Source organism: Saccoglossus kowalevskii, chromosome 10 (genome assembly GCF_978046115.1).
Source record: "Saccoglossus kowalevskii chromosome 10, keSacKowa6.1, whole genome shotgun sequence".
NCBI lineage: Eukaryota > Metazoa > Hemichordata > Enteropneusta > Harrimaniidae > Saccoglossus > Saccoglossus kowalevskii.
Genome location: NC_140650.1, coordinates 28098105 through 28115556, shown reverse-complemented (window position 1 = coordinate 28115556; position 17452 = coordinate 28098105). Strand labels below are relative to the sequence as shown.

Below are 17452 nucleotides of genomic sequence, written 5' to 3'. Positions count from 1 at the left end.
TCATTTTCTAAGAACAATTATTTTTTCATGGAAGGATACAAAAGCATAACATTTTTTATAATAATCGTTTATTTTGTAAACCTTACTGTATTACACACTCACAAATGAACAATTCTGATTTCTAAAAGATATTAACTTTTTACACAGCAAAGTAAAACACCATGATCAAATTCACTATGAACACTTAAATAGTTTATTCGTGTACCACTGCTTGCTGAATGTTTTTATGAATGTCTATACTTTCACACTGTAGTCTTCTTCGACAAATTAGAAACATATTCCACAAGTGTTCTAGTAGGTCTGCCTACAATAAAGTGAAACAACTTCATTAGAAAATTGAATTGGGAGGAAAAACATAAATTTTGTTTTATAGTGGCTGTTGAATATCATGAAACATTGAATGACCTTATCTATATATCTGTGCCAGGCAGCCAAACTAGAGTTTGACCAGTGATGCCAATGTTTTTGATACAGGTTTGTAAACCCCAAAACCAATCCCTTCTAGTGTGCCACACCATCAGAGATCATCCTGACCAAACCCTTCTAATGTGTCACACCATCAGAGCCCATCCTGACCAAACCCTTCTAATGTGTCACACCATCAGAGTCCATCTTGACTAAACCCTTCTAATGTGCCACACCATCAGAGATCATCCAGACCAAACCTTTCTAACGTGTCATATCATCGGATCATATCCTGACCAAACCTACCTAATGTGTCACACCATCAGAGCCCATCCTGACCAAACCCTTCTAATGTGTCATATCATCGGATCATATCGTGACCAAACCTACCTAATGTGTCACACCATCAGAGCCCATCCAGACCAAACCCTTCTAATGTGTCACACCATCAGTCTGAGAGCCCATCCTGACCAAACCCTTCTAATGTGTCACACCATCAGAACCCATCCTGACCAAACCCTTCTAATGTGTCACACCATCAGAGATCATCCAGACCAAACCTTTCTAACGTGTCATATCATCGGATCATATCCTGACCAAACCTACCTAATGTGTCACACCATCAGAGCCCATCCTGACCAAACCCTTCTAATGTGTCATATCATCGGATCATATCGTGACCAAACCTACCTAATGTGTCACACCATCAGAGCCCATCCAGACCAAACCCTTCTAATGTGTCACACCATCAGTCTGAGAGCCCATCCAGACCAAACCCTTCTAATGTGTCACACCATCAGAACCCATCCTGACCAAACCCTTCTAATGTGTCACACCATCAGAGCACATCTTGACCAAACCCTTCTAATGTGTCACACCATTAGACCACATTCTGACCAAACCCTTCTAATGTGTCACACCATCAGATCCCATCCTGACCAAACCATTCTAATGTGTCACACCATCAGAGCCCATCCTGACCAAACCCTTCTAATGTGTCACAACATCAGAGTCTATCTTGACCAAACCCTTTTAATGTGCCACACCAAAAGAGCACATCCTGACCAAACCCTTCTAATGTGTCACACCATCAGAGCCCATCCTGACCAAACCCTTCTATTGTGTCACACCATCAGAGCCCATCCTGACCAAACCCTTCTAATGTGTCACACCATCAGAGCCCATCCTGACCAAACCCTTCTAATGTGTCACACCATCAGAGCCCATCCTGACCAAACCCTTCTAATGTGTCACACCATCAGAGCCCATCCAGACCAAACCCTTCTAATGTGTCACACCATCAGAGCACATCTTGACCAAACCCTTCTAATGTGTCACACCATTAGACCACATTCTGACCAAACCCTTCTAATGTGTCACACCATCAGAGCCCATCCTGACCAAACCCTTCTAATGTGTCACACCATCAGAGCACATTCTGACCAAACCCTTCTAATGTGTCACATCATCAGAACCCATTTTAACCAAACCTTTCTAATGTGTCACACCATCAGAGCCCATCCAGACCAAACCCTTCTAATGTGTCACACCATCAGAGCCCATCCTGACCAAACCCTTCTAATGTGTCACACCATCAGAGCCCATCCTGACCAAACCCTTCTAATGTGTCACACCACCAGAGCCCATCCTGACCAAACCCTTCTAATGTGTCACATCATCAGAGCCCATCCTGACCAAACCCTTCTAATGTCTCACACCATCAGTCTGAGAGCCCATCCAGACCAAACCCTTCTCATGTGTCACATCATCAGAGCCCATCCAGACCAAACCCTTCTCATGTGTCACATCATCAGAGCCCATCCTGACCAAACCCTTCTAATGTGTCACACCATCAGAGCCCATCCAGACCAAACCCTTCTAATGTGTCACACCATCAGAGCCCATCCTGACCAAACCCTTCTAATGTGTCACACCATCAGAGCCTATCCTGACTAAAGCCTTTTAATGTGCCACACCATCAGAGCACATCCTGACCAAACTCTTCTAATGTGTCACACCATCAGAGCCCATCCTGACCAAACCCTTCTAATGTGTCACACCATCAGAGCCCATCCTGACCAAACCCTTCTAATGTGTCACACCATCAGAGCCCATCCTGACCAAACCCTTCTAATGTGTCACAACATCAGAGCCCATCCTGACCAAACCATTCTAATGCGTCACACCATCAGAGCCTATCCTGACCAAACCCTTTTAATGTGCCACACCATCAGAGCCCATCCTGACCAAACCTATCTAATGTGTCACACCATCAGAGCCCATCCTGACCAAACCCTTCTAATGTGTCACAACATCAGAGCCCATCCTGACCAAACCCTTCTAATGTGTCACACCATCAGAGCCTATCCTTTCCAAACTTATCTAATGTGTCACACCATTAGAGCCCATCCTGACCAAACCCTTCTAATGTGTCACACCATCAGAGCCTATCCTAACCAAACCCTTTTAATGTGCCACACCATCAGAGCACATCCTGACCAAACCCTTCTAATGTGTCACACCATCAGAGCCCATCCTGACCAAACCCTTCTAATGTGTCACACCATCAGAGCCCATCCTGACCAAACCCTTCTAATGTGTCACACCATCAGAGCCCATTCTGACCAAACCCTTCTAATGTGTCACACCATCAGAGCCCATCCTGACCAAACCCTTCTAATGTGTCACACCATCAGAGCCCATCCTGACCAAACCCTTCTAATGTGTCACACCATCAGAGCCCATTCTGACCAAACCCTTCTAATGTGTCACACCCTCAGAGCCCATCCTGACTAAACCCTTCTAATGTCTCACACCATCAGAGCCCATCTTGACCAAACCCTTCTAATGTGTCACACCATCAGAGCCTATCCTGACCAAACCCTTCTAATGTGTCATACCATCAGAGTCCATCCTGACCAAACCCTTCTAATGTCTCACATCATCAGAGCCTATCTTGACCAAACCCTTCTAATGTGTCACACCATCAGAGCCTATCCTGACCAAACCCTTCTAATGTGTCATACCATCAAAGCCCATCCTTAATATGGCAAAAGAATTACTAATAATGCTTAAGCTAATATTATTGTTTCATTAATAATTTCCATGAGAACATTTAGGAATATAATGAACATACAGTTGGAGTTAAAAGAACAAGGGAAATGAAATACATTGGTCAACACTTAAAAAGGATGGAGTGACATCAAATAACTCTATCCTCTCACATTATAACTTGACAGTAATATGATCATGTTCCAAAACTGAACAAATCTGCTTGCAGTACCCTGGAGTATTGAACAATAATTACAACCTACATTAATTTGCATGAAAACAGATATGTGATTGCAATAAAATTTGACTCACCAGTCATTCCATTTCCTAAGTACGGCACCTCATCTTTATTTAACATGACACCTGCAACATCCAAATGTGCCCAATTTTGACAAGTAACAAACTCTCTCAGAAATGCTGCTGCTGTACATGCACCACCATCCCTAGAATAAAAAAAAACAGGCATATAGTGTCAAAATATTCAAAAAGTCATGAGATGAACAATATTTGATTTCTTTGCTATTAGAATATTTGTTAAAAATTCAATCAAATGTTCAGGTGCATTTTTTGTATTTTATATTTACTATATGTTTTATTTTGTATTTTTTGCTGTTTTTCATTATGTACACTATTTTAAAACAAATTTACAAATCAACGTGGTATACATCAATTACTCATAATGGTTGATCCACCAAGTTAAACAACACATCCCAAGATTTCAAAATATCTCATTTTAATGGTCAGAAGTTAGCCATCTTTGATCGGATGGCAGAATTATTTTATGTGTATGGGTAAGTCATCATGTATAGTCAATGTACAAACTATGAAGTGAATTACTCAAAGCATGCATTAAAATTTGTCAATAACAAAATGGTCACCAGTTGGCCATTCTGTGTCAGACTCACATATCCATGCTTGTGTATATGTATCAGACTAGGTGCAAGCTTTGAAGATATTCGGTCGAAGTATGTATAAGATAGCTCTTATTGCAGGCAGACATGCATAGACTAATCCATGAGTCCTCAGACTTTGTACAGAGGCTAAAAACAAAAGAAACCCAACCTAGGATCTTGTTTCAATTGGATAAAGAATTTGCTATGCTCCAAATAAATAAGATCAAATGAAAAATAACTCACCTTGCACTTTTGCCGATATTGTTCACATCAGCTAATTGAGAGTCTGATATTTGTTTGGTATAATGTTGTAATAATGGCATTCTCCACAGTCTATCACCTGTGTCTATTCCCGCCTTAAAAATAAAAACATAATTACAAAAAAAAATTAAATATAGATTAAAACATGTACTACCATTGTTTATATCCTCATTGTCTTGTCTATTAGAATTGTGGAGTATCAGTATGTAGATTCCTGCAAATATGCAAATATGCATGATTATGCAGACTATTTTGCTTTTTCCCAATAATTTGGGGGATTCTTACATGTGGTATAGCTTTGAAATTTGAAATTATTAAGCCCCCAGACTGCCTACAGATAAAACATGTAATATTGTTTAGAGCTGCAAGTGCCAATGAAGCTGCATCTGTACCTTAGTTTGTGTCAGCTGGCTCATCACCAACTTAGCACCATGCAGCAATTACAAATACTCCCAGTTTCTGCTGAACATATATGTATACCTGCAAAAACTGGGTGTATTTGGGATATTATTTTGTAGCCACCTACTAATCTACAAGGATTGGTAACATATGAGAATAAGAAGAAATTATTGCATCGTAGGTCAAAGTATAAATGTCACGCTAAGAGCAACGTCTGAAAAGAACCAAGAAACAATGATGATAATCACCTTGTGTAGGTTCATCCACAAGTTATTGGAGTTTGTGAACACAGCAGAGACGGCAGATCCTAAAGCAACTTGTATAGCACCTAGAAGATGATACAAAATATACTATATTAGAAGTGCACTGTGCTAAGCAGGATTACTGGTATATTCCATTTTTGTTTATGTTTGTTTGCCAGGTGACAATCTCAGACATTGAATGTCACTGCTGTCTCTTCTTACTTTTTTACGCACAAATTAAATGTGCATTTGCCACAGAAATCATATTCCATTATTGGGACTATGTGACATGAGACTACTCTTATCATAATGGCATTATGGCAATTTAACTCCTATTCTGGCATCAACCAAATCTGAACTTAGGGCCCCCCAAATTAGCATCCCATTAGTAAATGAATCTTGGCCAGTGGATTCAGCCCTTTGTCCCACTCACCCAGGGTAGGGGTCAAACCTTATTATAGTGTTCAACCCAAGGTAGGATTTAAATCATATATCCAATGCAATGACCACAACACAACCAGTGACCGGCTCCTTTCAAGGATTTGCTGAAATTTGAGAAAAGACTTATATTTCATCACACAAAATGAGGATGAAGTAAAAACCTGTGATGGACAAATCAATAAGTGTTTACCTTCTATCCATTTTTTTCCAGCCAATGTTTTAAACACATGTTCACCATTTGAATGCAACAATTTTCTTTCCAAAATATTTGCATACAATGTTGTTCCACTTCTAATTTCTCACTCTATTTTTACAAGTAAGGCAAGTTATGTCTAATTTTATTTCTAATTCTAACTGTCTGTACATCCTAACTGTCTTGAAACATAGCCAGTGAATGGTTGAATTCACAACATCCAATCAGCAGCAGCTTTACAAAATGTCTTGTTTTTTCAAACATAGCAGCCATCCAGAAAAATTTGTAATTATACGGCTGGTAGTTAGGTTCTATATTATCATATAATTCCCTGCTTTCATGTTTAATTGCACATTTTAAACCTTTTAGCTGCTATCTATGTAATTCCTTACCTGTCAAAGTTGCAACATTTATAATTACTTCTGGTTTATGCACAGAACACCCATAATGCAATGCATCAGCCAATAGTAATCTTCCCTCAGCGTCAGTATTGTCAACCTGCAATACAGGTAAGACCCCTTAAGTTGGTCATTACTACAACTAACTTATTTCTCTGTTGTCTAAAGAGCCCTCTTAAGTTGGCTTTTAATATCATTCAACTTGCTTATCTTTGGTTACAATGGCATCTGACATTTGAAGTACTTATCTGGCTTAATTTAAAATCATTTGCATTATATACAACATCCAACATTTTGAGAATGTTTACAGAAATTTTCCATAAAACATTATTATGTATATTTAATAAAATGATTTTAAGGAAGAAATATAAAATATAGTTTTGAACACATTCAACATGAGTGTTGTCATATAGGTGATTTTCTGTTAAACTACGAGGTCTCGCAAGTTGCGTGAAAATTGTGAGCTGAACATCTGCCGCAAAAAAGGAATGATTTGTTTGAACTTGAATTTTGTAGCTCTCATCAAAACTCCGAACTTTGACAGGGGGAATATTGCCTTTGAACACCCTTTCTTCATCGAAACTGATCATCATCAAATGTGTACAGCACATTAATAAGCATGGAAATATCTCCAAAATACTTTTTGCGTTTGTTGAATCCCACGCGATGTTTGTCGCCACTATGACGCTATGACCTTTGTTTGTCCTGTTTTTACATTTGATTTCATGCATAACGCAGAATCTCGCAGAGAACAGAAAATGGTCTATTTCAATGTAACCTAAATTAACAAGATAAGACAATACATCTGAGAAGTGTAAATATACAAAAACAAACCTGTATAGTTTTGCCGTTCATCGCAGTCACAACATCACCTGGCCTTGTCGCTTCGCCATTCACCATGTTCTCACAAAGAGGAACTAAAGTAACAACATTTATCGGAAGCTGTAGTGTGGCTATGGCAGCCATGGATGCTGTTACTACAGCGGCACCTCCCATATCACCTCTCATTAGGTCCATCTGTGCTGAAGGCTTAATCGAAATGCCACCACTACAATCAATATAAAGATATATCTAGAAGTGAGTAATGAAATTATCTAATAATATTTTTACTTATCAAGTAATTTTTTTTTCTTTAGTTATTTAGTGTAGTACTTTCATCGTAATCTAAATTCTGATTTTTTTTTTTAAATATTGTCCTGTAATTAAACATTTGCAGGTACAGAATCCTTAGACCAATTAACAACACATTCTTATGTACCATTCAAATTTCACTCAAATGTGACTCATTTACCAACTATTCTCACTTACCAGTCAAATGTTACTCCTTTACCAAATATTATCACTTACCAGTCAAATGTGACTTCCTTGCCAACTATTTTCACTTGCCAGTCAAATGTTACTCCCTTGCCAACTATTTTCACTTGCCAGTCAAATTTGACTCACTTGTAACTACTCTCACTTACCAGTCAAATGTCACAAATGTTACCAAATATTATCACTTACCAGTCAAATGTTACTCCCTTGCTAACTATTTTCACTTACCAGTCAAATGTGACTCCCTTACCAGTCAAATGTTACTCCCTTACCAACTATTGTCACTTACCAGTCAAATGTCACTCCTTTACCAAATATTATCACTCACCAGTCAAATGTTACCCCTTGCCAACTATTTTCACTTGCCAGTCAAATGTCACTCCTTTACCAAATATTATCACTTACCATTCAAATGTTACTCCCTTGCCAACTATTTTCACTTGCCAGTCAAATGTGACTCCCCTACCAGTCAAATGTTACTCCCTTACCAACTATTGTCACTCACCAGTCAAATGTTACCCCTTGCCAACTATTTTCACTTGCCAGTCAAATGTTACTCCCTTACCAACTAATTTCACTAACCAGTCAAATGTGACTCCCTTACAACTACTCTCACTTACCAGTCAAATGTCACTCCTTTACCAAATATTCTTCCTTACCAGTCAAATGTGACTCCTCTACAACTAATCTCACTTACCAGGTAAATATGACTCCTTTACCAACTAATCTCACTTACCAGTCAAATGTGACTCCTTTACCAACTAATCTCACTTACCAGTCAAATGTGACTCTTTTACCAACTAATCTCACTTACCAGTCAAATATGACTCCTTTACCAACTAATCTCACTTACCAGTCAAATGTGACTCCCTTACAACTACTCTCACTTACCAGTCAAATGTCACTCCTTTACCAAATATTCTTCCTTACCAGACAAATGTGACTCCTCTACAACTAATCTCACTTACCAGGTAAATATGACTCCTTTACCAACTAATCTCACTTACCAGTCAAATGTGACTCCTTTACCAACTAATCTCACTTACCAGTCAAATGTGACTCTTTTACCAACTAATCTCACTTACCAGTCAAATGTGACTCTTTTACCAACTATTCTCACTTACCAGTCAAATACGACTCCCTTACCAACTATTTTAACTTGCCAGTCAAATTCGACTCCCTTACCAATTATTTTCACTTACCAGTCAAATGTGACTCCTTTACCAACCAATACTAGTGGTTTGCTATCATGCACTCCTCCCATGTATTTCATCTCCAGAAACACGGGTGGTTGGGAGGACCCCTTAGATACACTTAAAAAAGCATTCATTTTTTGGTTTTCAATCCAGTCTTTAGTTCTGAAATTAAACATATTGCAAAAAATTAGTGACTATAAAAAAAGAAACGAGAAAAAAAATGTCATTTTGTATTTTTCTCATAATTCCAATTATTTATTAGGTGTAGTGAGCATGTATGGAAATTAGACACAGGAGTAATTTTATTGTGACAATTAAGTTTCTGTAATGAGTAAACAGAAACAACATTACTGAGTTCATCTCCTAGACCTTCAAATGTCATTATGTTTCCCGTCACATGTTGGTGCCATCAGGTTTTAATCAAACTTCGTAGAAACGTATGAACTCTTGCTTTTACTTTGTGATAGGCAAAAACATTTTCCTGTTAAAGTTCGGTGCTACATTTGATGTATTTGTTCTCCACATTATTAGCAGTTTTCATTTTATCTATTGTATATTCAGTAAAAGCTACTTTATATCATCTCACCTGACAATGGTTTCCACATTATTAGTGGTTTTCATTTTATCTATTGTATATTCAGCAAAAGCTACTTTATATCATCTCACCTGACAATGGTTTCCACATTATTAGTGGTTTTCATTTTATCTATTGTATATTCAGCAAAAGCTACTTTATATCATCTCACCTGACAATAGTTTCCACATTATTAGTGGTTTTCATTTTATCTATTGTCTAATTGTATATTCAGCAAAAGCTACTTTATATCATCTCATCTGACAATGGTTTCCACATTATTAGTGGTTTTCATTTTATCTATTGTATATTAAGTAAAAGCTACTTTATATCATCTCACCTGACAATGGTTTCCACATTATTAGTGGTTTTCATTTTATCTATTGTATATTAAGTAAAAGCTACTTTATATCATCTCACCTGACAATGGTTTCCACATTATTAGTGGTTTTCATTTTATCTATTGTATATTCAGTAAAAACTACTTTATATCATCTCATCTGACAATGGTTTCCACATTATTAGTGGTTTTCATTTTATCTATTGTATATTCAGCAAAAGCTACTTTATATCATCTCATCTGACAATGGTTTCCACATTATTAGTGGTTTTCATTTTATCTATTGTATATTCAGCAAAAGCTACTTTATATCATCTCACCTGACAATGGTTTCCACATTATTAGTGGTTTTCATTTTATCTATTGTATATTCAGCAAAAGCTACTTTATATCATCTCACCTGACAATGGTTTCCACATTATTAGTGGTTTTCATTTTATCTATTGTATATTCAGCAAAAGCTACTTTATATCATCTCATCTGACAATGGTTTCCACATTATTAGTGGTTTTCATTTTATCTATTGTATATTCAGCAAAAGCTACTTTATATCATCTCACCTGACAATGGTTTCCACATTATTAGTGGTTTTCATTTTATCTATTGTATAATCAGTAAAAGCTACTTTATATCATCTCACCTGACAATGGTTTCCACATTATTTGTGGTTTTCATTTTATCTATTGTATAATCAGTAAAAGCTACTTTATATCATCTCACCTGACAATGGTTTCCACATTATTAGTGGTTTTCATTTTATCTATTGTATATTCAGCAAAAGCTACTTTATATCATCTCATCTGACAATGGTTTCCACATTATTAGTGGTTTTCATTTTATCTATTGTATATTCAGTAAAAACTACTTTATATCATCTCACCTGACAATGGTTTTCACATTATTAGTGGTTTTCATTTTATCTATTGTATAATCAGTAAAAGCTACTTTATATCATCTCACCTGACAATGGTTTCCACATTATTAGTGGTTTTCATTTTATCTATTGTATATTCAGTAAAAACTACTTTATAACGTCTCATCTGACAATGGTTTCCACATTATTTGTGGTTTTCACTTTATCTATTGTATAATCAGTAAAAGCTACTTTATATTACCTCACCTGACAATAGTTTCCACATTATTAGTGGTTTTCATTTTATCTATTGTATATTCAGTAAAAACTACTTTATATCATCTCACCTGACAATGGTTTCCACATTATTTGTGGTTTTCATTTTATCTATTGTATAATCAGTAAAAGCTACTTTATATCATCTCACCTGACAACGGTTTCCACATTATTAGTGGTTTTCATTTTATCTATTGTATAATCAGTAAAAGCTACTTTATATCATCTCATCTGACAATGGTTTCCACATTATTTGTGGTTTTCATTTTATCTATTGTATAATCAGTAAAAGCTACTTTATATCATCTCACCTGACAACGGTTTCCACATTATTAGTGGTTTTCATTTTATCTATTGTATAATCAGTAAAAGCTACTTTATATCATCTCACCTGACAACGGTTTCCACATTATTTGTGGTTTTCATTTTATCTATTGTATAATCAGTAAAAGCTACTTTATATCATCTCACCTGACAACGGTTTCCACATTATTTGTGGTTTTCATTTTATCTATTGTATATTCAGCAAAAACTACTTTATATTACCTCACCTGACAATGGTTTCCACATTATTAGTGGTTTTCATTTTATCTATTGTATATTCAGTAAAAACTACTTTATATCATCTCACCTGACAATGGTTTTCACATTATTAGTGGTTTTCATTTTATCTATTGTATAATCAGTAAAAGCTACTTTATATCATCTCACCTGACAATGGTTTCCACATTATTAGTGGTTTTCATTTTATCTATTGTATATTCAGCAAAAGCTACTTTATATCATCTCACCTGACAATGGTTTCCACATTATTTGTGGTTTTCATTTTATCTATTGTATAATCAGTAAAAGCTACTTTATATCATCTCACCTGACAATGGTTTCCACATTATTTGTGGTTTTCATTTTATCTATTGTATAATCAGTAAAAGCTACTTTATATCATCTCACCTGACAATGGTTTCCACATTATTAGTGGTTTTCATTTTATCTATTGTATATTCAGCAAAAGCTACTTTATATCATCTCATCTGACAATGGTTTCCACATTATTAGTGGTTTTCATTTTATCTATTGTATATTCAGCAAAAGCTACTTTATATCATCTCACCTGACAATGGTTTCCACATTATTAGTGGTTTTCATTTTATCTATTGTATAATCAGTAAAAGCTACTTTATATCATCTCACCTGACAATGGTTTCCACATTATTTGTGGTTTTCATTTTATCTATTGTATAATCAGTAAAAGCTACTTTATATCATCTCACCTGACAATGGTTTCCACATTATTAGTGGTTTTCATTTTATCTATTGTATATTCAGCAAAAGCTACTTTATATCATCTCATCTGACAATGGTTTCCACATTATTAGTGGTTTTCATTTTATCTATTGTATATTCAGTAAAAACTACTTTATATCATCTCACCTGACAATGGTTTTCACATTATTAGTGGTTTTCATTTTATCTATTGTATAATCAGTAAAAGCTACTTTATATCATCTCACCTGACAATGGTTTCCACATTATTAGTGGTTTTCATTTTATCTATTGTATATTCAGTAAAAACTACTTTATAACGTCTCATCTGACAATGGTTTCCACATTATTTGTGGTTTTCACTTTATCTATTGTATAATCAGTAAAAGCTACTTTATATTACCTCACCTGACAATAGTTTCCACATTATTAGTGGTTTTCATTTTATCTATTGTATATTCAGTAAAAACTACTTTATATCATCTCACCTGACAATGGTTTCCACATTATTTGTGGTTTTCATTTTATCTATTGTATAATCAGTAAAAGCTACTTTATATCATCTCACCTGACAACGGTTTCCACATTATTAGTGGTTTTCATTTTATCTATTGTATAATCAGTAAAAGCTACTTTATATCATCTCATCTGACAATGGTTTCCACATTATTTGTGGTTTTCATTTTATCTATTGTATAATCAGTAAAAGCTACTTTATATCATCTCACCTGACAACGGTTTCCACATTATTAGTGGTTTTCATTTTATCTATTGTATAATCAGTAAAAGCTACTTTATATCATCTCACCTGACAACGGTTTCCACATTATTTGTGGTTTTCATTTTATCTATTGTATAATCAGTAAAAGCTACTTTATATCATCTCACCTGACAACGGTTTCCACATTATTTGTGGTTTTCATTTTATCTATTGTATATTCAGCAAAAACTACTTTATATTACCTCACCTGACAATGGTTTCCACATTATTAGTGGTTTTCATTTTATCTATTGTATATTCAGTAAAAACTACTTTATATCATCTCACCTGACAATGGTTTTCACATTATTAGTGGTTTTCATTTTATCTATTGTATAATCAGTAAAAGCTACTTTATATCATCTCACCTGACAATGGTTTCCACATTATTAGTGGTTTTCATTTTATCTATTGTATATTCAGTAAAAACTACTTTATAACGTCTCATCTGACAATGGTTTCCACATTATTTGTGGTTTTCACTTTATCTATTGTATAATCAGTAAAAGCTACTTTATATTACCTCACCTGACAATAGTTTCCACATTATTAGCGGTTTTCATTTTATCTATTGTATAATCAGCAAAAGCTAGTGGAGTGAGTTTGTTGCCCGGCATTTCTGTAAGTCTCCTGGCAAAGTTTTGACACTCAGCTAGAATCATCCCTCTGTCCCAAACATCTTGACTAGTGAAGAAAGACAAAACAAACCTGGTTAGGATGCAGAACAGCAGAAAAGCAAACGAAAGGCAGAAAATATACCAGTATATACCGCTAAATTATACAAATCACACTACTGGTATGCCATTTTATATTTATACCATACTTGTCTGATTTAGCAGCATGGGTATCCATGGGTAGCTCAAAACTCAGTACAAGTTGTACAAGTATGGTATATGCTATTGTGAGTTTAATGTCTGCGTTTATAGTTAATATGGGTGCCGAGTGGGGCACAAAACAAATGCACAAGTTCAAAGGAATTACCTTTTGACCTTTGGGGGATATGTTACCTGTGTTAAAATTCATTTGAAAAAAGTAGTACCCTAATTAATGTACTATCAAATCACTGAGCAATACTTGGGATTACTCTTTAGTTCTCAGTAATTACCTGATCAAAATTAAATTGTCAGTTACCTGTTTCTGTTGCCATGGAGACTAAGATTAACTTTTGGTTTCCGTTTTGACTCTTCTTTTAATTCATCAAATGTAAATAATCCTAAGGTAGCACCTTCAGCAACAGCTACAAAATAATAATCAGAAAATTTTAAAAATCTGATCAGATATCATATTTTGTAGCTTACATTACCAGCCTTCACAGTACTATACTATATTTTACTGCACATATATTGATGAGTCATACACACCTATTGATGAGTCATACACACCTATTGATGAGTCATACACACATACATTTGTACTGATGAGTTATACACAAATATTGCTGACCAATCATATATCACCTTGTGCATCAGTACATGGATCCAATTCTATTTGTTTCATTCCTGCATCTCGTAGTTGCCTAGCACCCAAAGCGGATGCAGCTCTAATATTCTCCTTAGATTCATTGACTTCTTCTAGTTCATCGATGCCCGCAGACTGTTTACCAAGACTAACCACTGCTATTACAGGATATTCCTACAGACACAGAGAAATCATTTATTCGTCACCACACATTGAATAGTTTAGCGCTGTAAAATTCAAAATATAAATATCATAATAATTCATTTATACATATAAAAAATGACACATTATGCGATGTCACAGATTCGGTGGATTAGCACAGTAATACAGAATGTTAATAGTCAACCAAAGACAAATCCTCATAGGTTGGCCAATTTATGTGCAGGAGCCAATTAAACTGTCTCATTTAAATTTTAAGACTGATTTCAAGATAAAAACAGTTTGGTTTATAAGTACATGACACATGAGTTTGTTGACCCCAGCGAATTTCAACCTCAGTCTTGTACATAAAAATCCTGAAAATTAAAAAACATTTAAAAAAATATTTACAATTTATTACCTTGTCAAGTCCATAAAACACTTTGCTTTTTCCCTTCTTCATTTTGGGTCCAGATCTACATAAATTATTAATAAGTTAACAAACCCATGTTAATATTTATAATAAACCCAATCGCTTTCATTCAACTTCAAGGGCGGCGTTTGGATTGGCTGGACAGGTGCCTCCCTCTATTCCACAAGCACTTGTGCAGCTATCAGATGAAAGTTAGAACAGCCAAAGTCACTGTACATGATCATACAATATGTAATGTTCTTTGAGTTTATAAATACTTAGTGTATAAATAATTTATAACATACAGGGTAAATAGGGGCAACAAATTGATCACAATTCTTTGAAATTGTTTCAAAAGTGTTGCGTAATTTTTAATTTATTTTATTTTGATTATGACATGTTTTAAATTTTGGGGGATTTTCCAAACTCCGAATTTTTTTTCTAGGGAAAAATTGCCTGGAAAAAATAAAAGTTTTGGTACAATTTCATGTTAAAAGTTTTGGTTTCTAATGCATGTTAAAATATTATTTCATAAAAAAAATTAATAAAACTATATAATAAAAATTAATTAAAAAACATTTTTAGTTATGGTGAGCACTTTTACCATAAAAACCAATTGTATTTGGAGCAAAAATCTCTATTTTCATTGAGGTTTGAGCTGTGTCTTTTGCGAAAAGCAGTTTGGTGACCATAAATTTTTTTATTTGGGCTTGGTGAACAAAGTCATATAGAAACACCATAGTGTGAAACAGAAGGGAATCTGGTCATTTATTTCAATAGTAGCCAAATACAGACAGTAATAACTTGCTCACATGTTCAGTAACTCAGCCAGTCTTCCATCAGTTCTTTTGTTGAATGACTCAGCAGCAGGTGTAAGAATAGCATTGCTTTCCTCTTTGGTACTGTTCTCATACACACCAAGTACAATACCTTTCTGTAAAGGGTATAGAGTACTGTATCATTCAACTGAAATATCAACTATTTGTGAACTTATACAACTATTATAATATAGGCTATATACACTGAGCACATACATTTATTTTAGATAACCCATGGATGTGTTTGACCAACCACAGCAGCTGTGATTTTTTTGTAACTGGTGTGAACGAATATAATTTTGAAAAGATAAGGTCATTTTGAAAATATATAATTGTGACAAGATCATTTTGAAATTATATTCATTCACACCAGTACACAATAGTGAATTGCAACCTCTCACTTGAATGTAATTCTATATTATATTTATATTCCCATAAATGTACAGTTACAGTGAAGGGCAGAAAACCGGGGTTATTTTATAAATATAAATTTGTAATAAATAAAATAGAAGTTAGAGAAATGGTATTATGACATCATTGTTAGTTCTAATTATTATTAATGAGCTAGTTCCAGATCCAACAAGCCAGTGCCTTATTTTGAATAAGTGGGCAGTCACAGTTGCCATTTCTTGTTTAGCCAATCACTTTAAATATTAAAATTTGAATCAAAAATTTATAATCACAGCCCCATTTAGGGCCATGATTGAGGTAATTGTGACACAGACTCATAGGTAACATCAGAGGTACATTACTTGGGGTTTGCAACTACGGTGACATGATACCAAGATCCCGTTTCAAACTCGCTCTCGCATAAGCGTTCCAACTCAGAAAAATCCGAATGCGCATGCCTGAGGTAACTAGGATACTAGGATGTCCAGATGGAGCAAAATAGCCGTTCACAATAGTACGTTATACGATAACTATATTTTCTATACATTTTCGATGTATTACATTTTTTCACTATGAATGTGGTATTACATGTTTTATTGTTTTATTACAAACCGCCTATGTCATGTCAGAAGGTCGTAGCATCAGTCTTGCTATCTACGAGATGAGACTTAAATGGGATCTTGACATGATGTCACTATACAGTACTATGCGCGTTGCAAACCCCAAGTAATGTACGGTACCTCTGGTAACATGACAAACTATAACAAAAAAGCTTCTCCATCAGAAAACTTCTTTGGATTTTTTTTATAGTGAATGCAGCAGTGTTTGAAGTGAGTTTAAGAACTGACCATCTGGCCACGGATGGTCATAATGTATTACATAATAAATAAAGAAGGTCAACTAACAGGACTGTACAGATCTTGGTTAATTTATTGGTATTTTTATTGTGTGCTTTCGAGTTTTGTCACAAGAGGGCGCCATTTTGTCACCCGAGTTTAATCGTGATCAATCACAGTGTCTATGTAGCACGGAATACTAATAGGATAATTTCTTAATGCCCCTTTAAATTAAATCATAAAGGCTAAAACCAATATTTAAATCAAATTATGTAAAAAATTGCGTGTCGGCATTTGTTTGATAAATTTAGACGCACCGTCAACCAAGAACGTGACTGTGATTCTTAACGTAGATAAATTAACCAAGGGGATTATAAGGTTATTTCTAAAACAGAAAGAGAGAACCGACCTTTGGAATATTCTCGCTTCCATAAAATCTAAGGAAACGCCTATATTTATGAATATAGCGCCGAAAACGACAACAACGCGTGACTACCAAGGGCGCAGCCATCTTTTGAAGGAAGAGAAATCTCCCAGCATT

General features: G+C 35.1%; 1 protein-coding gene across 1 annotated transcript; it reads right to left on the bottom strand.

Annotated features, from left to right (window-relative positions):
- Positions 1-170: 170 nt before the first annotated feature.
- On the bottom strand, positions 171-17449 carry LOC100377989 (cytosol aminopeptidase-like). Its single transcript, XM_085504457.1, has 13 exons — positions 17321-17449; positions 15680-15801; positions 14877-14931; positions 14317-14491; positions 13991-14096; positions 13388-13543; positions 8800-8955; positions 7118-7331; positions 6278-6383; positions 5258-5337; positions 4593-4705; positions 3769-3899; positions 171-304 (listed from the first exon to the last, which is right to left on the bottom strand). Exons 1-13 carry the CDS (start codon positions 17420-17422, stop codon positions 243-245), a joined length of 1578 nt encoding a protein of 525 aa, XP_085360583.1. The 5' UTR covers positions 17423-17449; the 3' UTR covers positions 171-242.
- Positions 17450-17452: the final 3 nt, after the last annotated feature.